At 47.1% G+C, this 25,531-nt stretch overlaps 1 protein-coding gene across 1 annotated transcript; it reads left to right on the top strand.

Moving 5' to 3' along the window:
- Positions 1–21,562: 21,562 nt before the first annotated feature.
- HOPX (HOP homeobox) lies at positions 21,563–24,311 on the top strand (the record flags this gene model as incomplete). Its single annotated transcript, XM_080344033.1, has 2 exons — positions 21,563–21,706; positions 24,175–24,311. 2 exons carry the CDS (start codon positions 21,563–21,565, stop codon positions 24,250–24,252), a joined length of 222 nt encoding a protein of 73 aa, XP_080200159.1. The 3' UTR covers positions 24,253–24,311.
- Positions 24,312–25,531: the final 1,220 nt, after the last annotated feature.

Raw genomic sequence — 25,531 nt, 5'->3', positions numbered from 1 at the left:
TAAGCTGTTTCTTTCTGTATTTCTATTTTGATAACTAACTGTACTTGCAAGGGAACTTTAACCTCTCCAGTCTTGTTAGTAGTAGAAATGTTCCTTCAGTATTGGAAGAAAGTGTGGATAGCATTGTAATTTTTTTTGCAAAACTCAGAAGAAATAGCTGATTTTTTAAACACCACTAAATGAAACAAATAAAAATAAAAAATAGCATGTAGGCTTACAATTATAATCACACTAGGGTGCTGCTCCCAGCATATGAATGCTTAAGTTATAACCTTAGAGCTGACTTTAAATCTCCCTATTTTCCTGCATATTTGAAAAGTGGTGAATTCAGTACTGCATGTAATTACTCATTAAACCTGCCCCCAATATCTGTACTTCATTTTCTGTAAGTTAAATAGTTCTGGCAATTCCCACAGGTAAATTTAACAGAAAGTTTTGTGAGGAAGTGCAGATATATGTCGCAGAACCTACTTCTTTCTAGTCTTACCCCAGATGAGATACCTCTCATTCAGTAGAGACCTGCAGAGAAGATGGGTGGAATGGTTCCTGTGCTTGGGAATGTCTAGAACACGTTAGAGCCTCCAGAGATGAATACCACCTCACAGTAACTGTCCCTACTGTCTATGAAGACTAATGGAGAAGGATTATTATGTAGGAGCAGAAGTTTCCTTATCGTGGCCTGAAATAATTTTGACAGGCATTTGATACACTTTTAAGTAATGTTTCAGCATTTCTTATAGTGTATTTTATTATTAGGTTAGGTTCTTTCTTTACGTAGTGCCATCTTCTCAATGTGCTTTGTAATGATGAAAACTAAAATGTAGAAAAATAAATTACTCTCAGTACTGTCAACTGGATCCCTTCAGAGCTGAATATAAACCATCACTTTGTATGCTTTCCCAAACTCAAAAAAAAGGAGGGGGGAGGCGGGCGGGAAACTGTTGTACTCCAATTTGGCATTTATGAACCTTTATAGAAAAAAAGTTGGTGTCTCAGAATTTCAGTATGGTGGATTTTGTGGTGCACATGGGACAGTAATAGAAAAGCTTGATCATATAATATCTTCATCCTCACACAAAAAAAATCCTTTCTCAAACTCAGGAAAAACAAACAAACAAAAACCCACCAAAAATACAGTAAGGTACCCCATCTGGGCTTTTATGAAGTTTTATAGCTCAAAAAGATGGTGAATTTCCACATGATGGGCTTTATTTTTGTTCTAAGTTAAAATTGTACATTACATTCAGGACAACGCTGGTTTTATTCATATGAAGAACAGGACTCACGCTTCTACAGTAGGACTCTAAGGCTTCCTATGATGCCTTAGGATAAGGCTTACTTGTTTGAAGAGTCCTCACTCTTATGGTTTAATCTGATTGCCTTTCAAGACTGGGGATCCTAAAGTTCTCTTGGGTGTGACAGAAATGTACCAAAACCATCATGCTTCCACTGGAACATCTGAGACTCAAAAAATATTGCTGGCTGTTGAAACCTGTTGTCTATTGGAGAACATGTATCCAAAGGTGCTGGCCATTAACAGTCACCCATGAGAGACTTCTCTCTTTCTCTTAGGTACCAGTGTAGTGTTCCTGTATTCTTCCTATATACTCCTATATAGCCTCTCCATTTGTCCTGGGTGGCACAGAAACATGAGCAGGAGCAGAAGGGAGAGATCTGACTGGTCTAACTGGGAAACGCATGGTCTGAGTCATGTGGGACACAAGTCAGAACAAAGGGCTTCAACTTGTGGATTTCCATCTTGTTGCCTAGGCGGCAGCATTTATTTTCTTTTCAATCTCATTTTATTTTGTTTTCTCAGCAGGGGTGTAGGAAAGACTTTTTATTAATAATTATCATTTGTATGCATAAATGTTCTGTTAAGACTGGGGTTTTTTCATCTTTATTATTAGTGTCATTGATAAACAGTCAACCTTATTTACTTGGCAAAGATAACTTGCTTTTTTCCTGATCATTTAATCAAGTATGTTTGCTGAAAGAGCCTCTACAGTGCACCATTTTGTAAAAAATTTATTCTGTGGGCAGATGCCTCATAGATGAACCTGTGGCATCCAGTGCTGTGCATTGGGTTCTGTCTGAGCTTCACAATTTTCTAGCTGGTCACGTAGCAGTTGCTTCATTTTCTAAACCCTAAACATCTATAGAACCAGCATCAGTTTCTGGAGAGGATGTTCTTAGCTACATAACCTCAGAAAAAAAAAAAAGTAATTTTCCTTTGTGATTGAGTCTCAACTTTGCATTGAAGAAAAACTGTTTTTTTGTCAGCTGCTGAGAAATTATTCAAGACCAGGACCAGGAGCGCAGCAACCAGGAGGGGCAAACAGGGGTATGGCAGTTAGCATGGCAGCTGTAGCACAGCAGGTAGTGCAGACAGGACCAGCAGGGAGGACCCTGTCGCTTCAAGTGGAGGTTGCAACCTGCTAGCAAGGAGCTAAGAACAGCAGGAGGGGTGGTATCCACCCAGCAATGGGCTGTGCCTTCAGCATCCTTCACAACCCCTTCAGCTGCAAGAGCTGATGCAGCCACCCAAACTGAGCTCTCAAGGAAAGATGCAGCTGTCCAGGTCTCAGGCCACAGAGCATGCTCGAGTTTCTGCTAAGGAACTGACGGCAGCAGTGAGCTCACCTGTGGGTGATGTGCCCAAGTGAAGGAGCTGCTCAGCCTGGTGGCAGAGCTTCAGGAGGAGGTGTCCAGGCTGAGGAGCATCAGAGAGTCAGAGAAGGAGACTGACTGGTGGATTCACACTCTATCATCCCTGAGGTAGAAGCCAACCATGGCACTAAAGACAAAGGACCCTCTACCCTCTCACCACAAGGCTGAAAGAGGAGACTCAGGAGATGGGGGAGAATGGAAACACATTATTGCTCGGGCCAGCAGGCAAATAGACCCTCAGCCTGTCCCACCTTCCCGGGCGCCTGTACACAACAGGTGTGTGGCCCTGAAACTGGATGGGCAGAAAACTGATGTTGCAGATGAAGGCCCTTCTGAGATGGAGGGGACGTATAGTCAACCTATGCGTCGCATGAATCATCAAACCCATCAAAGCCACTCATGTTAAGACAAAAAGAAGAGTAGTTGTCATAGGTGATTTTCTTCTGAAGGAAACAGGGGGCCCAATATGCTGACTGGACCTAGCCCACAGGGAAGTCTGCTGCTTCTCTGGGGCCAGGGTAAGAGATGTGACTCAACATGTCCCTGAGCTGGTAAGGTTCTCTATTACCCACTATTGGTTCTTCTTGCTGGCAGTGAAGAGGTAGTAAAGAGAAGTCTAAAGGCAATCAAAAGGGATTTCAGAGCCTTGGGGCAGCTGGTCCATCAGGCTCAGCTTGTATTTTCCTCAATCCTTTCAGAAGCAGGCAAGAATATAGAATGGAACAGGCAGGCCCAGCTGACCAACACGTGGCTCCAAGGCTGGTGTCATCAGAGGAACTTTGGGTTTTTTAACAGTGGATTGGTCTATTCTTCACCAGGTCTACTACTTTCATCCCACAGAAGAGGAAAAGGGTGTTTGCTCAGGGACTAGCAGGGCTGATTGATAGGGCTTTAAACTAGATTGGAAGTGGGCAGTACCAGGCCAGTCAGAGACAAGCCACAGGATGGCACACCAAAGCTTGAGGAGCTGCATGACAGATTGTTCAGACTGCGCCATGAGGTGAAGAGCACAATCAACTACACTTGAAGTGCTTCTACGATAATGGGCACAGCGTGAGGAAAAGGCAAGATAAGCTAGAAGCCTTGGCCTAGTGCCAGGGATATAATTGGCATTATTGAAACCTGGTGGGATGAGTCCTGTGATTGATGTGCCACGATGGATGGCTACAGGCTGTTCAGAAGGGATAGGTAGGGCAGGAGAGGTGGGGAGGTTGCACTGTATGTAGGGGAGGAGCTGAGGTACATGGAGCTGACAGCTGGTGATGGCAAAATTGAGAGCCTCTGGGTAAGGATTAAGGGACAGACAGATAAAGTGAATGTTGTCATGGGTGTCTACTATAGGCCACCCAGCCAGGATGATGACACTGATGAGTTATTCATTAACGAACTCGGAGACGCCTCTAAGTCACCTGCCCTTGTCTTTATGGGGGGCTTCAACTTGCCAGATGTCAACTATCATACAGCTGGTACAATCAGGTCCAGAAGGTTCCTAAAGCATCTGGCCAACAATTTCCTTGGTATAGGTACTAAGGGAACCAACTAGGAAATGTGCTTTCCTAGGTTTGCTTCTTACTAACAGAGAGTCTCATGGGTAACCGGTGGCTGCCTTGGCCACAGCTACCACAAAGCAGCCAGGTTTAAAATCTATGCTGACAAGAGGAAAACTGCCAGCAAGACCTCAACACTGGATATGAGGAGAGCAGACTTCCGCTTGCTCAGAAAATTACTTAGTAAGGTCCCCTGGGCAAAAGCTTTTGAAAGTGCTGGGGTTCATCAGTGTTGGTCACTTTTTAAGTACAACCTCCTAAAAGCACAGCCAACTTAGCACTGCTAGGTGAGTGTATTTCAAGGAAAGCGGGTTCTGGAAAGCCCTGATGGCCTGGATGGTGCTCTCTTGCCATGCAGACAGGCCAGTGTGGAACAGCAGGAGCAGCGTGGTGATGGGGACATAGCTCTCCAGTGGGCTCTCTGTGCTCGGACCCACTGTGCCCACCCCATTGAGCAGGGTTCCCTGTGACCAGGCCATAGACTGAAGAAACAGAAGACATGGCCATACACTAAGCTCTCTCTGCAGAATACCTTACTAACCAGGATAGGTCAGAGCCAAGAAACAGTCTTTCAAGAAGGAAGAAGAGTACACCCAGGACAGCCACACTGGCTGTACATATCACCAGCCAGCCAAGAGATGGGCACATAGACACTCAGAACAACACAAAGGCAATCCCACAAGCTCTCTTTCTGCTTTAAATAGCCTCACATTGGCAGTGAGCCCCCAAGACCTGACCTCACTGCCAATAGGAACTGGCATCCCCAGCCTCTTGTGTCCCCCAGACCACTCCCTTCCAGCAGGACAAGGAGCAAACACACATGCTACAGGCAAGAGCAGGAATTCCTTAAGCAGTGGCGCAGGGACAGTTTTTTTGGCTCAGGTTTGAGGGATTAATGGCACAGACTCTCAGTGCAGGTGAACCAAGAGACATTTTATTTCAACAAGGCACTTAACATTTATAGTCAGTAGCTGTTGTACATGTGTTTTAATGGGCTTATGCCAGCTGTTCACGGACTCAAAGCTTTCTTACAATTGGTCTACTTAATCTTTCACGTGCTCTAGCAGTTTGGCTAACACATTGTAAATATCTTTTCTTGTACAAAAACAGTCTGGTTTCTCATTCTATTTTGGTCAAGGTCATTCCAGTAACTCAAGATGACTGTCTGTAAGATGTTCCACAATTCCCCCTTTTTGCTTTTCAACTAGGCATAGACCTTTCATAGATTTTTCTACTGTATGTTGTATACATTGTAAGATACAAGGGACAAGCATTAATATTACTAATACAACCATCAATAGAACTAGACCATCTTTTATTAGATCCTTAATCCATCCTGTAATACCCCAACAATGCAACCATTCGTCTAAACCCCAGTCTTCACAGGTTAATTTCTTGGTTGTATCATCTAACCTTCTAAATGCTTTGTGAATTGATTCAGAATGATCAGACAAGTTCATGCAACACATCCCATCAAAATCTTCACAACCATGTCTTTTCACTAACAACAAAAAATCTATGGCAGCACAATTTTGAAGCGTAGCATGTCTAATTGAATCAACATCTGCTAATAGCCCGGGCAATGCTGAGGAGGTGGCGTTAGTCTGTTTTGCTAACCAACATCCTAATTTGTTAACCGTATTCAAAGCATTTGCTACTGTGACTCCAGGTGCAAAAATGGAGGCCAATACAGTTTTGCCTGTTCCCCAAAATTCTATGTTATCCTTACAATCTTTATCAAAGGCGTGAATACTTCTTTTCCCTTTTTTAGGCATTAAAATGGTTGATGTGTTTGGAGATAATAAGGTTAACCTCCCTAAAGAACATGGCCCTTCTTTTATGTGGGAAGGAATCCCTTGCCAGGCTCTATTGCCACAAATTAAAAATATTCCTGGGGGTAATTTCAAAGGGGTGTTGGTGGCCTTAGATACATTGGGACTCGTATAATTACACCAAAAACTCTGATTGCGATATACAGCTGATCAGGCGTTTATCACTTGCACAAGAGAGGTATTTTTTCCTGAATAATAGAAATATAGACAAAAATCCATTTTAAATTATCCCAGTAACTCAACTTCTTGGGGTTCCAAACTACCCTGTGGTAGGTCTACAACCCAGCCATCCCAATTATTTGTCACATTTTGACCACCAGCCAGCTGCCTCTTGTTTTCGGGGATAGGCCAGGTGTCTAGTGGAACACCAACCAAACATGTTGAAGGATTGCCTGGAGATGCAGTAGCTAAACAGACAGGGTCTTGGCCTGTGATGTTGGCTAAATTTATCCAAATATTAGTCTTTGGTTGAGAGGGAAGCCAAAAAGCATTGCTTAAGTCCAACAATACTAAGACAATCCTTACTACACACTGTAATACCCACAACATCATTGACATGCTGTATAGATAATCAGAGAGGCTACGTTACACTGTCCCAAAGGGTTGGGACTAGTCAATTTTGGATCACCCCTCGTTGTTGTCGTCTAGCTGAAGGTCAGGTAGTAAATCAGTTTCACCACCAGGTGCCGCTTCTGCTTCAACTGTTGGCTTGAGCTTCTTCAGGAACGGTCTGACACAACATGCTGGCAACCACTGCGAACCTTGATCTTTAATGAGACAAGCGTAACCTCAACCTCATGTTATCAATAGATGTGGCCCTTCCCATTGGCCATTAACTAGCGATTTGACCATAACTAACGTAGATTCTTTCTGATTTAGCATGTTTTGGGTCATACTTGTAAAGTGTTTCACTACGGGGAATTTGGGCTGCACCACATAGATATAAGTGATTCATCACATACAATGCTTTTGGCAATTGGCTTTGTGGTGCGAGAGTGGATCTGAGTAACAAACAATAGGTGTCTGTGAAGCTGTAATACAGTTTACAATGATACAAACATTTCAAAGTGCTGCTGTTGTGAGATTTCTTTCTTGTAGCAAACAGGTCTGCACCTTCCAAGCACCTTCTTATGGGACATGAAACTAAACAGAATTCTCAGAAAATGCTATTTGAGCTTACAAATTACTTAACAAATCTTGACCTAGAAGAGGTATAGGGCTCTCTGGCAAATACAATAATACATGTTAAAACTTTGTTTCAAATTTGACAGTCCATTGGTTTAAAAAAATGGCCTTTCTTGCTTTCTTTCCCATGACCTCAAAAACTGTCACGATGAATTTACTAAGAAGTCTCTTACAACCAGTTAACCGCCCTCCCTCCACCACCTTTTTTTATTTGTTTGTTTAATTTCCCAGCTTCATAAGAACTACAGATCTGCTAGGGATGCCTTTACATTTCACCCTCAGACTTCTTCGTTCAGTATTACAGTTCTCCAGCAGCAACATTGCTTGGGGTGGATGCGGGGGGGGTGGATAAAGCCCCTCTTTCGCTACTTTAGCAGCGGACAGACAGGTTTTTCTATTTTTTTGTCCTTTCTCTTCTTGCTGCAGTTTAGACACAGCCAAGGCCACACAGGTGGCGTAATTGCTGGTGCTAAGTGGGAGCTGCCAGGCCCTGGCAAATTGCTGGATTACAATGAGCTGAGTTTATCTTGCAGCTTGACACAGGCCTGAAATTTATGTTCAGGCCTGGGATATTTTCCTTTTTTGTTTTTCCATTTCATTCCAACCATAATACACCCCATATGCAATTCCAATTAGCTCAGCAATAGTTACATTCCTTAGCTCCATGTACCTTTTGCAATTTCTCAGAGCTGTCAAAAAACAGCATATTAACGATCAATACATTATTTTCATTTTCCTAGATCCAAATCAGTTCATATTCTAATGACCTTTAAATACAACCTCTTCCAAGTTCACATCCATCATAACATTTAGTTTCCTTTCCCATATCTCCAACTATCACATAAATTCAATGCGAATCAGAATTTAACAACTAAAATTATTTTCTGGTCTTAAAATTATTGGATAACCAGAAGAGCAAATTAACTTACAGTACCATACTTCATCCCCTTTTTTCCAAAGTTCTGCAGAACAACATTAATTGCAATAGAGCACTATGGCTCAGACCATAAAATTACTCTAATGTGTAAGGATGCATCCTAAGGGGGAGCAAGGTGGTATTTTAGTAGCAGAACCGGTTCCCATTTTGTAATTATCTCCCCAAACAAAATTCTTTTGGTACCAAATATATATATATGCAAACTAAAATACTGAGCTCAGATATGCAAACCAAATACCGAGTTCAAATATTCCAATGGATCACAATTACACTAACTCAAGACAATATCTCGATTTTTGCATTGCACCTTTGGGCCACTTACTGCTCAGCCAGGTGGAGGCACCGCTGAGTCTCCCTGACAAAACAGGTCAGTGCGCGCTGGAGCCCAGTCGGCACCTGCCACCGCCGCAGCAAGCTGGACTGGGCAAGGCTTTTATTAGTGTCTTATCTGGTGTGCTACTACTGTTATTCCAAAACCAAGATTCTTTACCTGGTGTGCATACAAAAGAGCAAGGTTTAGTATGCCAAGATGAGACACAGCCTATCACAGAGTTGCACAAGTCTGAATGCTGGAATAAAGCTAGCATGCTAGAAAGAAATGCAACAGCTATTACACACAAAATCTCACCACCACATTCATGCAGCAAAGAGCTAAATTACTCATGGTCTTCTGTATTATCACAAAAAGCACATTTTGAGTCCATAGATTCTCATGATTTAACAGTATGTTAACTTATTGTACCATATAACAGGCAAAGACTTATTAAAACTGTAATATGCTTAAACAGATACCTACAAAGAAAATGGGTTAATAAGGAAAACATCTATGACTGCTGTGTTATCAGTTACTCTTTTTTCTTTTTTTTCCCCCTCTTCTTGCTTTAAAAACAACATTAATTACAACAAAGTGTTATACTTAAAGGTACTTAAAGGTTCTATTCTCTGCCCAGTTTCCCAATCATCTAACTTATACAGCAGCCACCACTGATTTCAATATTTCACAAGATCCTCTTTCCTTCTGTTTTCGGGTGCTTTCCTATGTTTTAAAACACCTCCCAATACTGATTTCTTAAGAAACATGACTGAAAACAGTCATTTCTGACCCCATCTCATAAGTAAAAGCCATAAGAAGAGGGGAGGGGGGGCGGGGAAGCACAGGGCTGCTTGCAGCAAGAGTGGGAAAAGTGGGAAGAAGGTTTACAGTGGACTTACACAATCAATACCACAAAGAAACAACTGTAACAACAACCAATAAAACAATTAACTCACATTCCTGACAAGCTGCTTGATTTTCGGAGAGGCAGTACACAGAAGCATGTAATATGTACTGTCAAACTCGCAGATAACACGTTGATAGTAAACACTAGCATTCACTACTGCTAATTTCAACATTAGTGCTTCCTTAGCTTCTAAGATTTCAACCTGCCTATTGATGGCCTCTTGAAGACTGTCAATAAATTGCATGTAATTTTCATTGGGACCCTGTTTAATAGTCGTAAATTATTTGGCTGCTTTGTCGGTTTCAGGCACCTCTATCATAGCTTGATATGCAAGGTCTGCTGACTGCCTCAGGATTTCAGGAACTAATTGTGCCTGTAATTGTGGTGTGCTGATTAGTGTCTCTTCCAAGAGTTGGGGGATACCCGCCCCTTTCAATGAATCCCCATCATTTCGTCCTAATTTATCTATAGCTGTTACCTTGCATAGGTCTAATTTGGCTTTTTCTTCATCTGGATCAATTACTTTTATATTGTTCCTACCATGAAAGAAGTTTGAGATATTGAACTTATCCAGATTTGTTGGATCCTGCAGTGTCATGATGTCTTGTCAAGTAAAGGGCTCATCTGTTAAAAGATTCTTGTAGCTCTTTGGTTTTATGTTCAGCCCCTCAACTGCCTCATAGGCAAACACATTTCCAGTTGTCTTGATGGCCACAATATGGGAGTTATTGGTGAATACAGTGAACAGCACTGGACAGAGGTATTTACCTTCACTGTTTTTAGCAAAATTCAGCTTTATAAGTGATTTGGCATCTAGCTTTTCTCCTGTGAATGGATTGGTTCCATATTTCTTTGCCCCAGGAACAATGCTCAGTATATCAATCAAAGACTGTCCCGTCCAGTGTGCAAACTGGGTACTGTGAGAATGGTGCAGACAAACCCCAGAATGTAAATGTTCTGAGTAGCTCTTTTATCAAGAACCATTGAAATTAAGTCCATCCGTTTGGCCCCTGATCGTGCACTATCACAGGAAAAGCTAATGTGGCATCAACGTCGCCCAAGGCAATCACCTCTTCTCGTAACAACCACCATCAACTTCACGGATCAAAATCATGCTCTGAATGGAATGGCAGAGCACTAGGGACGGTGGGCTCCTCTTTTGCTGCAGGGTTTGTATCAAAAGGTGGCAATAAAGGTTTAGAAGTTGCCATGCGATGACATTATGGTCTGTTAGGTCACGCTCAGAATCTTTTTCAATTATATTGATACTTATCTCCGCACTCTTTTCTTGGTCTTTGCTGACATCTAATGGGGAGCTCAAAGACTGTCTAACTGCTCCCGCTACTTTCTTTTCTGCTTTTATAGCTTTAAGACCACATTGTCATTATTCCTTTTGCTGCAAGATCACCTTCGGAAGCAGCTTCTCAAATTATAGTCCCTGCCTGTTCCCAAGTGTCTGAATCAAAGACTGCTGCTACTGTTGTTGGAGCACCATTTATTTTAAGCCATTTTAACATTAGTTTAACAATACACTCTTCATATTTTATTCCCTGCTTTTGTAAAATTTACAAAAATAGTTTCACTATAGCTGCTTCTTCTACAAAAAAAAATTAGATCCCATATTTAACTATCCAGCTGCTCACCTGTATTCGTGATACAGTGATTACTCAGGTGCATTTCTCTCTTCTCCCCTCCCCTCCCCTCCCCTCCCCTCCTCTCCTCTCCCTTCCCTTCCCTTCCCTTCCCTTCCCTCCCCTCCCCTCTCCGTTTCTTTTTCTCTTCTGTTTCTTTGTTTCTCGATCAGTCCAGCTGCTGAGATGATCATTCAGCTGGAGTCTCTCCAGATGCTCACTTCAGCACTTTTTCAACCCTATCACGCTGGGGTCACCATTTGAGGGGTTAATGGCGCAGACTCTCAGTGCAGCTGAACCAAGAGACATTCTATTTTGGCAAGGTACTTACATTTATAGTGAGTAGCTGTTGTACACGTGTTTAACTCTCTGTTTTAATTTACTTATGCCAGCTGTCCACGTGCTCAAAGTTATCTTATGATTGGTCTACTTAATCTTTCACGTGCTCTAGCAGTTTGGCTAACACATTGTAAATATCTTTTCTTGTACAAAAACAGTCTGGTTTCTCATTCTATTTTGGTCAAGGTTGTTCCAGTAACTCAAGATGACTGTAAGATATTCCATACAGGAGTTTGTGCTTGTTTGAGCCTGCTGGGCTCTCTCATGGGTTGAGCACTCTCCAGCTGCTTGCCTGTGCAGCACAGCACACTCCTCGTCCCTGGAAAGCACCTGCATCCACCAGCCCAGTTGCTGCATCCTGAGAGAGGTGGTAAGAAGCATCCTCCTCCAGCCAGGAGTCTCTCTGCCAGACATGTTGGACATGTCTGACACTGGAGTGCCCCAGCCTCCAAAGCTGGAGCAGGGGAGAGCTCCTAGGAGCAGGGGATGTCCCACTGCAGATGATTTGCTCCCTGCGGCAGTGAGGCTGCCGGAGCAATGAGGGAGCCAGCCACAAGCACCTCTGTTGTGCTCACCCAGCTCTCCCCAGGGCCAGCCATGCAGAGAAGGCTGTGGGCAGCACCCAGGTAGCTGTGATGCCTTTGTCAGTGTTGACTTCTCAAGAACAGCAAAATCCAGGTTTCTGAAGGGGAAAGCATTTTAAGTTAATTGCACAGGGCCCCTGAAGCCACTCTCTGACACCTGGCAGACGGAGCAGAGGGCCCGTCTCCATTACAAGCCCTTCCCTGTTCACTGTCACTCTGCAAGTCATCTTGCTCATCTGCCAGTGCCATGGGAGCCTCACAGGTGCCCCTGGGCCCTGCAGCGATGTCCCAGCAGCTAGTGGTGTTGGGGTCATGTCTCAGTGGGCACCCATTAGGGCAGCCCTGTGCCACCTGCCCAAACCAGTCTGACAGAAACCTGAGGGACTGCTATATGCCAGGTACCTCCTGCAGCTAGAGTATCCTCCCTGCCCCTTGGAGTGAGCAGCATCCATGGGCTGCCCGGCCTGGGACAGCACAGGGGAAAATGTGGTCCTTGTCCCTCACAGTGCTGGCTGAAGAAAGCGGCTGGGCTCGAAGGCACAGCTACAGGCTGGTCTGTGGCCATGCTCACCAGCTATGGTCTCTTGTTCTCCTCAGGGCAGGCCTTTGGGACAGTCTGGCTGCAAATGGCACGTTGGTTGCATGCTAGTGGTCTGGCAGAGCTCATTCCTCCTCCAGGGAGGGATAACGTCCTTTCATTGACTCATATAGAAATATTTGCGTCAGGACTTCCAAAAGTAGGCAGCTTCAGCCTACAGGTTCAGACCAGGAAGGAATTCAGCAGGCGTTTTCCAGCCTCTCACCTCTCTGAATCATAGAATCATAGAACAGTTTGGGTTGGAAGGGACCTTCAAAGGTCATCTAGTCCAATTCCCTGCAATGAGCAGGGACATCTTCAACTAGATCAGGTTGCTCAGAGCCCCATCCTGCCTGGCCTTGAATGATTCCAGGGATGGGGCATCCACCACCTCTCTGGCCACCTGTGCCAGTATTTTACCACCTTCATTGTAAAAAATTTCTTCCTCCTGCCTGGCCTGAATCTCCCATCATCTAGTTTAAAATCATTACCCCTTGTCCTATTGCAACAGGTCCTGCTAAAAAGTCTGTCCCGTAGAAAAAGCATGGCCACTCGAATCTCTGGAAGGGTACTTGCTCCTCTTCACACCCCTCTGGCATTCCAGGAGTAGAGAGCAGATCTGTGTGCCTCCTCTGGCCTCTTCCCTGCCTCTCCCCAGTTCCAGAACCCACATTTTCCTGGGCTCACACGAGTAATGCCCTGCTGGCTCTCTCCTCATGCTAGGGCACGTTCTGCCTACAAGCAATGGTAGTGCTGCTGAAAAGCCTCCTGGCAAGGAACTGCATGTATCAGCGCCTCTTTTAGTCACTTTGAAACAATCTGGTTAGTAAGAGGGAGAAGAGGGAGGAAGACTGTACCCCAGGCACAGATTGCACATGGAAATACCAATGAGATGACACTGTTCTCTGAGAAGTTTTGGAACAAGTGGAGAAGCCATAAAACACCACAGTTTCTATCCATACATCTGTATCCCACGGTCAAAAAAAGGCAGGGATCTTATTGGAAGTCACCTCTGATTCGTATCTGTCTGGCCTGGACCAGTTCTGATGCTGAGGAGAGACAGGCTGAATCTTGCCCACTAAAACAAAAGGAAAATGCATGAAGGAGAGCACAGCTGAGGCAGCTGCTGAGCCCAGGAGGGCTGCAGGCAGCCCTGCTCCAGCAACAGGGCGACAAAGAGCTGCCTCTGTCCTCCTCCTTCTCTTCCTCCTGTCTGGAGCATGATCTGAGCAAGCACTGTGTGCTGCTGGCTCCTGGGCTGCAGCTAGTGCTCCTGCTCTCCCAGGGAAAAACTCATCAAAAGATCCAATCATTCAGTCAGGTTCTTCTGTTTTGGGGTATTTGACAAAAGCAATTGTTGGCTGCACCCTGCAGTGTGGCTGATCCCTTATGCTATTCTGGGACAAGTGGGTTTTGCAGGTAGACATCTCATCTGATTAGATGCAAGAGTTATCCTGTGAGTCAGTGCTGGCTGGTTAGGAAACTCTTCTACAACTGAAGAGAAGCCAAAAAATTCTGTAAAGCCTAGTTTCCAGCCACATTTTCTGGGTTAGTAGCCAGAAAAACCCAGCACATCATGAAAAAAAAAAAAAAGGAAAATAAAACAGAAGATTTTTTTGTGGTTTTCCTTTGCATTAGTGTGTTCAGAGGAAGAAGGGAAGGTTTTGCTCTCTCTCTCTGACAATTGTGTTGTGGGGGAGTCTCTGGAACACACACCCTTTTAAACTCAGATACTTAGAAAAAGAAAAAAGTCTCTGCTTAACACCCAGATAAGAGGTGCTGGTACTAAGCCTTATTTTCAGGAAGAAAATCATGGCAAAATTCATGAGAGACACACACATGCAAAGGAGGCAGCATGAACGAGTCAGAAAAGCTGAATTATATCCCATTCTCTCCTGATGGCTTGGCAAGTTGCTTTCCCCCTCTCCTCTTCATCTTTTTTTTTCCATCCTATCTCCACACAGAATTAAAGGGACAACATTTGGGTCAAGATGGCCATGAGCTATGTGTCCAATGTCCCCACAAAGTGACTGCAGCCAACATGTTGTCATAGTCCAGGCACTGGACTATTCAAGCCTCTGAGACAGGGGTCCAGAGGAGTGGAATGCTGAACACAGGCTGCAGCTGCCAACTCCTCACCGCAATGCCACAGCATCATGCAAAAGTGTCACATCACAAACAGCTGTATTTCTTCCCTTGTAGGGAGGAAAACTATGTGATGGACCTGGACGTACCCTGCATTTTGTTCTATTTAATCTAACTCTCCTGACAAGGGGACAAAACTCCAGTAGTCTGATCCTCTCCCAGAAAAAAGAAATGGGGCCTGAAGGATTTCAGGATCAGAAAAGCATCAGCATTTGCCAGCCAGACACAGACAGATTCATGACGTGACTTTCGCACTGTCACTGCAGGACTTGTAGCGACTCTGTAGCCGTATCAGTGGCAGGTCTCAGCCTGAAACACGTTGCTGCCAGCACTAGCAATGCAAGCCTGGGCTGGGTTCACAGGCTAAGGAAAAAGGGGTTTTTCCACATTAAAGACTTTCTCTCTGTTGACAGTAATAAACTAGGGAAGAAAGGAGCCGATCCTGTTCCTGTAGGCAAGGTTACTCACATTTTGTAATGCTTGGGACACCTGCATGGAAGAAAATAAAAGACAGCATTCAAACACAAGAAAATCTTTCTGGGCCACACTATCTTCCCACCTGTACTGTCTCCAAGAGTGGACAAGAGCAGGTACCAGGGCAGAGCATAGGCATGGGGCAGGTGAGCAGCAATATCCACCAGAGCTCACCCAGGCTTGTGGCAGTATGCAATCTGGGGCCTCTGGGTTCAAAATCCAGGGCTGTGCCTTGCTGCAGGGGTCTGCTCCAGCCCCCTTCAATGCACCCTGATCTGCTCAGCCCACAGCTACTGGAGCAATCCCATTGGACACGTCTTCCAACCCACTTGCCCCCACCCATCGCTACCCATGCTCCTGTCACTTAGCACCAGAGATAAACAGGGCATATCCCCTTGGCCAGCTTCCTGCCCAAGGCATGCAGGATCAAGTCTTCTCCCAAAAACCTCCTATAGCAGCCACCAAACAGCTCGACTTGGTTTATCAGGCAGTGAGGCTATTCATGTAGCAGAAGCACTCCTGCTTGATCCACGTTATCCTGCTAGGAAAATTGGCACAGGTCTGCCTGCCCTTTGGCGCAGATCTCTTCACAATCCCCTTGCCTTGGCCTCTGCCTCCCCCCACATTACAAAACCACTCAATCTTCAGGACAGTTTTGGCTCATTACTAAACATATGGCAGGTTTCTCGCCTGGGTTTGTCCAGCCACTTCTCCCCAGGGCGAGAGCTCCCTGCCCCTGGCTCCAGCTAGCTCCGCAAATTTTTGCATCCAGTGTCAGTTTTCCTTTTGCTCTGGCAGATAATCTCAGCCATTGCAACCTGTATTCAGTTTCTCATGAACCCTTTCTCCAGCCCCTCTGATTTTCCAGCATCCCCTTCCAGCTGTCTGTGAGCTGAGAGAAAATCAGCTCCTCCCCACTGCACCCCACCCCACAAGATGCCTCTTTTTCAGCTGCTGTCTAATGCTTCCAGCCCACCCCACTGGGGACTGCAGATTCCCAGGCTCTTTAATCGAGGAGAGTACAGGTCTTTGGCAGAAGAGGATGCCCTGTCCTCCTCCCCATCCCCAGCCAGGCTCCTACTCTGTGTCCCTGTGCACTTGGGTTGCAGCAGCAGGCTAGATCCAGGACCCAGCCCTGCCCCTAAACCCAGCCTGGCAGTATCACAGGGCTGATTAAAGCAACAGCAGAGTCAGGAACCTTAAACGTGGACAAATCATTTGCAGCAGACTAAAGTGAGATGAGAAGCCAGCCCTGCACAGCAGTGACTGCCTCCATCAAGGAAGCCAGGAGCGGGTCTCCCCGCAGCAGGGGAGCTGGATGCAGCCTGGCCGAGGGGGCTGTAGTGGGAACCCCAGAGGAGCAGGCAGGCTCGGCAGGAGTAAGATGAACAGCTGAGCGTGGTTTCTGCCACACCCTTCCTGCGGCCCTGCAGGGAACAGTCCCGGCAGCTCTCACCCAGAGCCCATAGGACAGCATCCCCCAGCCCAGAGCATGGTGGGATGAGCCCTGACGGCTCCCGATGCCACCCGTCCAGAGAACCCCACAGCCCGTACAACCACGAGTTGAGCTCTGCCAAGGAGAGTGGATGCCAAACCTGAATTACCAGCCCAGAGAGTGCCTGTGGATCCCAGGAGCTCCTGTGATTTGCGGCAGGTTTTTCAGGTCCCCGCCTGTCACACACACACGCAGATACTTAAGCAGTCACTCAAGGACCTGCAGGGTTCTTGTTTTACACACCTCTGGTCCCTGCCAGCTCCAGGTAAGCACAGGCTTTGAGCTGGGGGTGCTGGGGTGGATTTGCAGTTGGGGATGGGTGGGGGGATGGAGGGAGGGGCTGACCTGCATTTGCTGATGCTGGGGAGGTTGGAGCAGCACCCAGCAGGGCTGTGGTGGGAAAGCTTTGTGGCTGGGGCAGAGAGAGGGGCACACAGGCTGACAGAGACCCCAGGCTTGGGGTACCACAGGGACTGCCTCTGCTTCAGCAGCTGCTGTGCTCTTGTTTGCTTTGTTCCTGTTTTGATATTATCTTCTAAAAGGCTTAACGGGTAGTTTACAGGATGCATGACAGGTGTTTTTTCCTTATTTATGATAGGGTCCATTTTATTTTTAAAGCCTCCATCCCACCTTATCCTGTGTGCCACACTGACTGATGTTATCCACAGCCACCCCACAGCAGGAGGCCAAACAAAGCTCAGGACAGGGCACGGCTCTGCAGCAGAGCAAGGGAGGGCAGGAGGGCTCGTTTGCATTGAGAACAGCTATTTTGATCCCTGCAGTGGCAGGAAATAGATACAAGCTAAAACCAGATGCGGATGCTTCCAATCGCATCCCACCCCTGACAGTGGGCAGAGCACTGGGGAAGGGGGTCAGGAGTCCCAGCAGTGGAGATGGGACCCCATCAGCTGGGCAGGAGCCGCTGCTCAAAGAGTTTGCCAGGGGCTTCGAGTGCAGTAAATTATTTGGAAGCTGCACAGCCAGCCAGCTATTGTGCCTGCCATTCAAAAAAACAAAGCTGAGCAAACAGAGATCGTGTCTTTTCTGGAAAAGTGGCTGCTTTCTGCCTGGATGGTAACTGCTGACTGGACTAGCAGTGCTGGGCAGGCACACTGGGTGACAGAGGGATGTCCTCTCCCGTCTCAGGCTGGAGCTGGGAGTCCTGTTAGAGACCCCTGTCTCTGGGGAGCTGGGTGCAACCGTGGGACATAGGCAATACAATTGCGGAGGGCGGTCTCTCTCCACCCCACAGCTCCTACCTCACATCTAGGTCAGGTCACTCAGAGCCTTGTCCAGCTGATTTTCAGAGATCAGCAAGGACGGAGGTGGCCACACATCTGTTTTCTTTCTCAGTGTTGGATTCCAGCCCACCATGAAGACTTTTTTTTTTCCCAATATCTAATAAGACTTTACCATCAACCACTGGCTTTTGTCTGTTCACTCCAAAATGTCCCTGGAAGTACATTTAAATGTCCCATCAGCCACACGAGAGCTGCTCACAGCCCCTTGCAGGCTTCAGCTGGTGGCTACTCTCACATTGCTCCACCTAAAACCAAGACAGTTAGTAATAGTCAAGTGTGAATTTCCCAGGCCTCTTTAGCTTGACATGTAGGACAGAGCAGGTGTCACTGGTGCTGTGGTTTCACTGTGACAGTGCATCTGGCATTGTCATTTCTGTCTGGGTGAGTAACCCCCTGCCACCACACCCTCATCCCTGTGCTGGCCAGGGGACACAGCGGTGGGCACAGGTATGGGTCACGGAGCTGAATGGCAACCACAGCCCCCCAGCCTTTCTGAAAGCCAAACACATACTTTACATCCTGTGTACTGAAAAATACTTTTTTTTTCTCGAATGCCTGCAAAAATTTAGGCAGAAAAAAGCAGATAGCAGTGGTGCTTTTCAGCAGCTGAGCAAAACAGTTGTAGTTCTACATATTTCTGCCAGGCTTAAATAAATGTAAGTAAGAAAATCACCTCTCCAGTACAGGGGAGAGGTCCTGTGCAGCCGGAAAGCCGGGCTCCAAGGCTGGGTTTAAATGGGACTCCATTTAAGCGGCAAGTGGGTAAGTTGTAGTCCAGATGTGGCCAGCTGGGACACTTTAGGGACTCCTAGTGACCTCAAGACCTGTCATGTACCCCTGATTTTTAGCACCCAAGACATGCCAACACTGCACAGGGTCATGTGGCTCCTGAAAACCTCCAGGGCCCAGTGGAGTGATATGTGGAAACCTGCAGAGCTCTCTAGGACCCCCAGGGTTGTGACCTTCTTCTGAAAGCCATCTCACAGCCTTGAGAAGCAGGAACTGTTCTCCTTCCAGAACAGAGGTAGAGGGGAGACAAAACCATCAGGCATCACATCCTGCGTGCTGGGGCACCCTGAGCTGCCAGCAGGTAGAAGATACTGTGTCCTACGGGGAAACGCCTCAGGAACCTGGAGATTATCAGGAATAGAAACAGCTGTGAAGATGAAAGTTGAAGCACGTGTTCCCTATGCAAATCAATGCACACGCATTAATGTACATTAATGCAGCAGGCTGCAAATAATGATTTAGAAACCACCAGGACATGTTGCTGCTGGTGGCCCAGGCTAGATGCATGATCCAGAGGTGATGAGAGCCCTGTGGTGACTGGGCTTTCTAGGGGAAGGGTGGGTAGCTCAATGCAGTGCTGAGGAGAGGAAGGACTTGTGGCCTGAGCCTGGCCTCGCCTCCTCTTCACTTTGACCTCATGGAAACTTGGCAGCCACAGTGCTGGAGAGCAGCACCTCAAGTCCAGGACATCTTCTCCCCCTGCACCATTTCCAAAGGTTTCCAAATGCCCAAGGTAGCCCCAAAGTGGCCGAGTGAGCAACATTCATCTGGCCCCCACCTGCTTACATGCACAACGGACTGAACTTTGTCTGCCCCTTCCTATCTGGCCACCTCTGAACTGAGCTGATGCCAGGAAAGCCCAGGCAGCTGTTGCCACAACGCTTTGCAGACAAGGCCAGCTCAGCTTGCAGCACCTGGAGTTAAAGATGGTCAGTCCCCAGCCCATCCAGGGTGGTGGATGATGCTGTCTACCAGCACACTCCATGACACTCAGAGGTGCCTTACGCAACCACTGTGTTACAATCAGTATTTACCAAGTGACTCAAGCAGAGTGGGCTGTTTCACAACCAGCCCTTGTCTATTTATAAGCCCCTACTCAAATGACAAAGGATCCTTTTCCTTAGTGAAAGCAACCTCCTGCAGACAAGGCTCAGTGGGGACTTTGCTTTTTGAGGTAAAGCTCAAAGAAGAGGATCTCTCCAGTCTCTCATGAAAAGGAGAGCTGGCTCTCTGCAAGCTGCAAGGCAGTTTTGGAGCGGAGCCCCCTCCCAGCAGTTCCATCAGGAAGTGACAGCCCTGGGGCATTCAGTACACCCCAGAGTACCAAGTGGGTTAAGGTGAGTTCTCCATCGGCCAGGAAAGCAGCTGGGTTTAAAGCTACACAGTAGGGGTGCAGTCTGGGTTACAGCCCAGAGCCAAAGGGAAAGAGAAGCTGGACTGCGAGGTGCAGGCACTGCAGGTCTGCAGCTGAGGAGGGGAGCAGTGGCCCTGAGGAGTGCCATGGCCGGCCAAGGACTCCTGGCAGTGATGGAGAGCCAGCAAAACCAAATGGCCTGTCTGACAGAGATGGGACAGGCAACTTGGACAGCAGGAGAGCTGATCAAGAAAGGCCACATTTTTGCAACCAGCTCCTCCCCTGCCACCACCCCACAGCTTGGTTTCGGAAACACCAAGATGATTCAGTGTCAAGGGACTTCTGCATGCTTTGTGGGGGCAACGCCTTGTGTTTTAGTTGGGTGAATTGGCAGGCTTGACCTTCTCCCACAAGGGAGCAAACTTGGAGCCCTGCAGAAGAGAGATATGGGACTTACCCAGGGTGTACTTACTTGTTTTGCTTGTGCTTTTTTGCCAAGTCTGCCAGAAATTTGTGCAAAGCACAAGTGGAACAAGTCTCACTCTGGAGGAGAATGTGGCCTCCTTGTTTCTGCCATTGCTGGGAGCATCTAGCACCGATCACAGCCAAAGGCAGTGAGGGCTTGGGCAATAGACATGCACAGGGCACAGTCCTGACCCTTCACTTACAAAGCAAAAAACAAACCATTCAGCCATGCTCAAGAACAACATTACTATCTGTTTATGCCCATGGGTGATAATGTGAAATACTAGTCAAAACAAAGCAACTCACCTGCTTATCACCAGGTTTGTGTGAGGTCTGGTCGTGCTGCTAGAAGGAGGACCACCAGGACATTGATCAGGAGGAAAAATGGGGTGATTTCTGGGTCCAAGCCCATGCTGCTAAAGGATCCTGCATCCTTTGGTTTGTGATTCTCAGCACAAACTTGCCTGGTGGCTGGAGAGAAGAAAAAAGATAAACATACTAGGCTAGATGTCAGATACTGTCCCCTCACCCAGAGGATAAATAAGGCTTTATAACTAATGTCTTTAAATTATCCCCCCCAACATGCCTGTTGCTGTGACATCACTCCAAAGCGACGCCCAGGCCTAAATATGGCTGTAAACAGGAATTGTCCCCACAGGAATCATGCTGACTATAAATACACCAACGGAGGAATGCTAAGCAGAGCACAGGCTGCTGTTTCCTGCCAGCTAAGGATGGTGAGGCAGCCCAGCTGAGTTCTGTTGGCGTGCAGTCATCACAGTGGGGAAACCGAGGCACGAGCTGCTGGGAGGCTTGGGCTCCCAGCTGAGCTCCCTGGTGTGCCTTGGGGAAGAGAGTTGCATCCTGCCACAGCCAGAGGCCACTGGGGAGGGGGGAGCTGATGGGGATGGGGATGGCAAATCTGAGGCTCAGCAAGTGTGGCCTCACTCCCAGCTCAGGCAATGATGCCAGCCCTTTTCTGCAGCACCTGGCCCCATAGCCCTGCCCCACGAGGAGATGACCACTGAGAAGCCAGTGACTCCCACTGAGGAGCAGCTGGAGATCCTGGAGTACAACTTCTGCAAGGTGAACAAGCATCCTGACCCCACCACGCTGTGCCTCATCGCAGCTGAGACTGGGCTCTCAGAGGAGCAGACCCTGGTGAGTGTGCACCCCTCACCCCCACCTTGGTACCAGCCCTGCTCCCTGCATGCCTCTCCGCCCCACACACTCCCCCTGCATCTCCTGTCTGTCCCATCCTTGGCTCTCCCCTGCACCCTTCTGCTCCCTACTTCCTTCCTACTGCACCCCCTACACCCCCCTATGCCCCATATGCTCCCTACTTGCACTCTCTGAACCCCACATACTCGTTACAGCACCTCACACTGCACCCACAAGTCTCCCTGTAACCCGCAGTGCATCCCCAACCCCACACTGCACCCACAGAGCTCTACTGCATCACCACACCTCCCTGCACCCCATATCCTCCCTGCACCCCATTTATCTCCAAAACCCCTTCCCCTGCAATCGCTGCCCCTTTGTCGCACAGCCATGGCTTCCCACACAGCAGCCCTGTGCCCCGCTGGGACCTTTGCAACCCCCTGCCCAGGAGCCCCATCCCCAGCCCAGGCTTGGAGACCAGGCTAGTGCTTCTTGCAGCTAGAATAAGGACATGTCCTGGGGGTCACTGCCTGGCTGTGGAGCCCTGAATATGCAGTTGTGGGTGCTGTCCTTTCCTTCCAACCCATGTCTGATAGCCTCGGGTGCCAAATCCACTGCTGGCTTTACAGTCTGAGAAAACAACAATAATTTAAAACACACAGGATAGATTCAGCTCCTGCAGGATGTGCTGTGGGACATACTCAGGCTGTGCACACTCCTCCCCACTGCAATTAGCTGGTTCAGCATCCCCAAGCACAGATGTTAAGCAAGTCTGTCAGCCTCTCCAGGAGATACAGACACCTCCAAATGTCCCTCCACAGGGAAAGGCTGCTACTGTCTGGGACCTCCACTGAGCCCTACGCTCCATTTGGCTATCTGTAGGCTACTCCAGGCTTCAAAACAAATTCCTTCAGGTTGCAATGCAGCCATTTTTTTATGCAGGTGTTTTATAAGCTACTAGACCCACAGCAGCACTGATGGGTATAGAAAAGAAATCCAACTCACCGAAACATTAGCAGGATTTTGCAGAGAGCTGCCAAGCCTGGCTCTCCCTGGGCACAGACAAAGGGATATGAGAATGGAGCAGGCAATGCCAGCATTTAGCCTGTCCCAGGGAAGGCTGCTGGTGCAACATCCATTGCACCAATAGTCCTTGGCTGGAGTGGAAAAGGAGACCCCTCTTCTACTGTGCTTTGGTGACAGGCAGGTACCACTGCTTGTTTGAGGCAGCAAGGAGGCAGTACCCCTGAAATACCTTTTCCTCCTTAGAAACAGCACTGCTCCATTTTTATTTTCCTGAAGCAAGTTGTAAACACAGCCCGTATATGCCCAGGACAGCTCTGGAAATGTCTTAAATCCTTCCCCGATAGCCATCTTTTTCCAGGAATACAGGATGTTCCTAGAGATCTGGAGATGAAGGTCATGTTATGGACAGGACTGAGACTGGGATGGTGAGCTGCAAAGTGCCTGCATTGCATATGACAGAGAGAATCACCTTTCCTGACATCTGGAGTGCTTTATGAGCTAGATATAACAGTCATTTTAATAAAAAATTTAGTAAAAATGAGATGCAAAAAGGTACTGAGTCAACAGGAGACGGTGGTTTAGGACAGGAAGCAAGATTTTGGGGAGGAGGCAAGGCAGGCAATCATCTGACTGGATACGGTCCAAGACAGTGCTAGAGCGAGAGCCACTTGCAGAGAGCGCCGTGCTTCTATCATTACGAACCACAATAGCTTCAAAAATAGCCATGAACAAATATAGCAACAAAATGAGCAGCAACAAAGCAAATCACAGGCACGTTCCCAAATAAAAGGCTGAACTGTGCTTTCAGCACACAGGAGTTATATCTCGCTTCTGACGGAGGTGGTGTGGCTTTGTCCAGCTGCATTTTACCTAACACTTGAAATTGCAATTGTGTGGAAGTGGCATCAGCAGTTTTGGGAACTGGCTTAGAGGTGCTAAGTCACTACAGAATAACATAGCCGTGCATATTGCCTGAAGACTAAGATAATTTTAAAACCATTTTTTAATATCTATTTGTCCTTGAATTTGTTTGTCCCTCTCATCCTTTCTGAAGCAGGTCAACTTTTGATTCCTGTCATTTTTGGCCCTGCAGTGATTGTTTCACTGCTCCAGCCATTTAAAAAGGCACCATCCAGTGGCTCCTTAACCAACCTTTGACTCTGCAAGATAAACCTGGACTCACAGCAATACAATGAGGACACACCCATGCTCTCAAGGTCTGAAGTAAGCAAAAGAAATGAATTTGAGAGAGGTGCAGACATAGGTAACAAGGCCACTTGGTCAGGAGCAGCTGTCCTGTTGCCTGCATTGCCATTAATTTCTCTCACCTTGTCCCACGTGCTGACCACATCTGCACCTTTAGCAAGGTTATTTGGAGGATTCACTCAGTGAAGTGCACTTAATCTCTGTTTTGTTTTGCTTTGGTTTGTTTTATTCTCCAGAAATGGTTCAAGCAGCGCCTGGCAGAGTGGAGGAAATCTGAAGGGCTGCCCTCAGAAAGCGGGTCTGTCAGGGACTAGTGGATGCTGCTCCGATCCCCATGCCTGCTGGAAACGATGGTGAAACTCTTCAGAGTGGGTTTCTTTGGGGTTCTTCTGTTGCAATAGGTTTTGAGATACAAAGTAATACCCTGCTATTTAACATAAGTTTTATTTAAAGTGTACATAAGCAGGAAAAAATATTGTATATATATATATGTGTGTATACAGATTCTGAGGGCTGCATAACCTGCCTAGTGATTCCCATCCATATACAGGGGCTGCACAGCACAGGGCAATCTCATGCCCTTGTCCCAGGCTTGCATAAAAGCTGCCATGAAAGGTTCAAATGTAGACTGGAGAAAAAATATTTCTTTTCCTAATGATCCCCAGAGGCAAAGTATGTGTGCTAGCTTTAATATACAAGTCAGCCAGAGAGAAGGCACCTGGAAAACCAGATGTGTTGTTCAGGTGATCCTGGTTAGCTCAAGATGCTTGAGTCAGCTCTGAACGTTGGCAAAACAACTGCCTACACCATAAGCAGACCAAGCCAAGTCCCCCTTGAATGCATTTCTCACATTTCTGTTAAAGGCCACCTAAGGGAAAGAACTGGTCTTTACTGGTCTTTTTCTTTTTCTCCCAATGTGTTAATAAAAAACAAAGTTTTTGATGAGAGGAGCTGTGTTATGTCCCTGCTTGTGCTCCCTGCCCCAGTGGCAGGAGGCAGACGCCTCTGGGAGGGCAATATTTCTCAAAGACAGCTTCACTGGGCACCTTGGGTTTTCCCTCTTGTCACAGGGACCACCCACAGACACGAACAACCTCCTCTTCTAGGGCACCCACAGGTCCGTCCGTGGCAGCCCACACAGCCCCATGCACAGCCCAAGCCCTGAGGTGGCAGAGGCTGGTGATGCTCGGGTTGCCCACAGAGGTGGGGGCAGATCCCAGCCTCCTTCTGGCCATTTTCAAGCCTGAAGGATGCTGTTGTGCTGGGGCGCTTGCACAAAGCCCAGAATCTCATCCATCCTGGTAAAGGACAACGCACAGGCTAAAAAATAACCAGCACTGTTGCCGAGTGACCTTACCTTGTTCAAAAGGGTTCATAAATCCTCTGCTTAGTGGATTATTGAATCAATTAGTGGATCCTCTGATTAATCCTCTTCTGGTTTGTGGTCACCTGCGTCTACTCCTTTGGAAGGACAATCTGCTTAACATAGGGAAAATTAAGATACACTGGCACTGAAACTACCACACGCTTTCATTTATGGCTTTTGTGCCTTGCTAGAGACCATCTCTCTTGCCTCAGTATCTCCAGCCCATC

Source organism: Nesoenas mayeri (assembly GCF_963082525.1).
Source record: "Nesoenas mayeri genome assembly, chromosome: 4".
Lineage (NCBI taxonomy): Eukaryota > Metazoa > Chordata > Aves > Columbiformes > Columbidae > Nesoenas > Nesoenas mayeri.
Note: the sequence above shows the minus strand (reverse complement) of the source record. Positions and strands in the feature narration are given on the sequence as shown.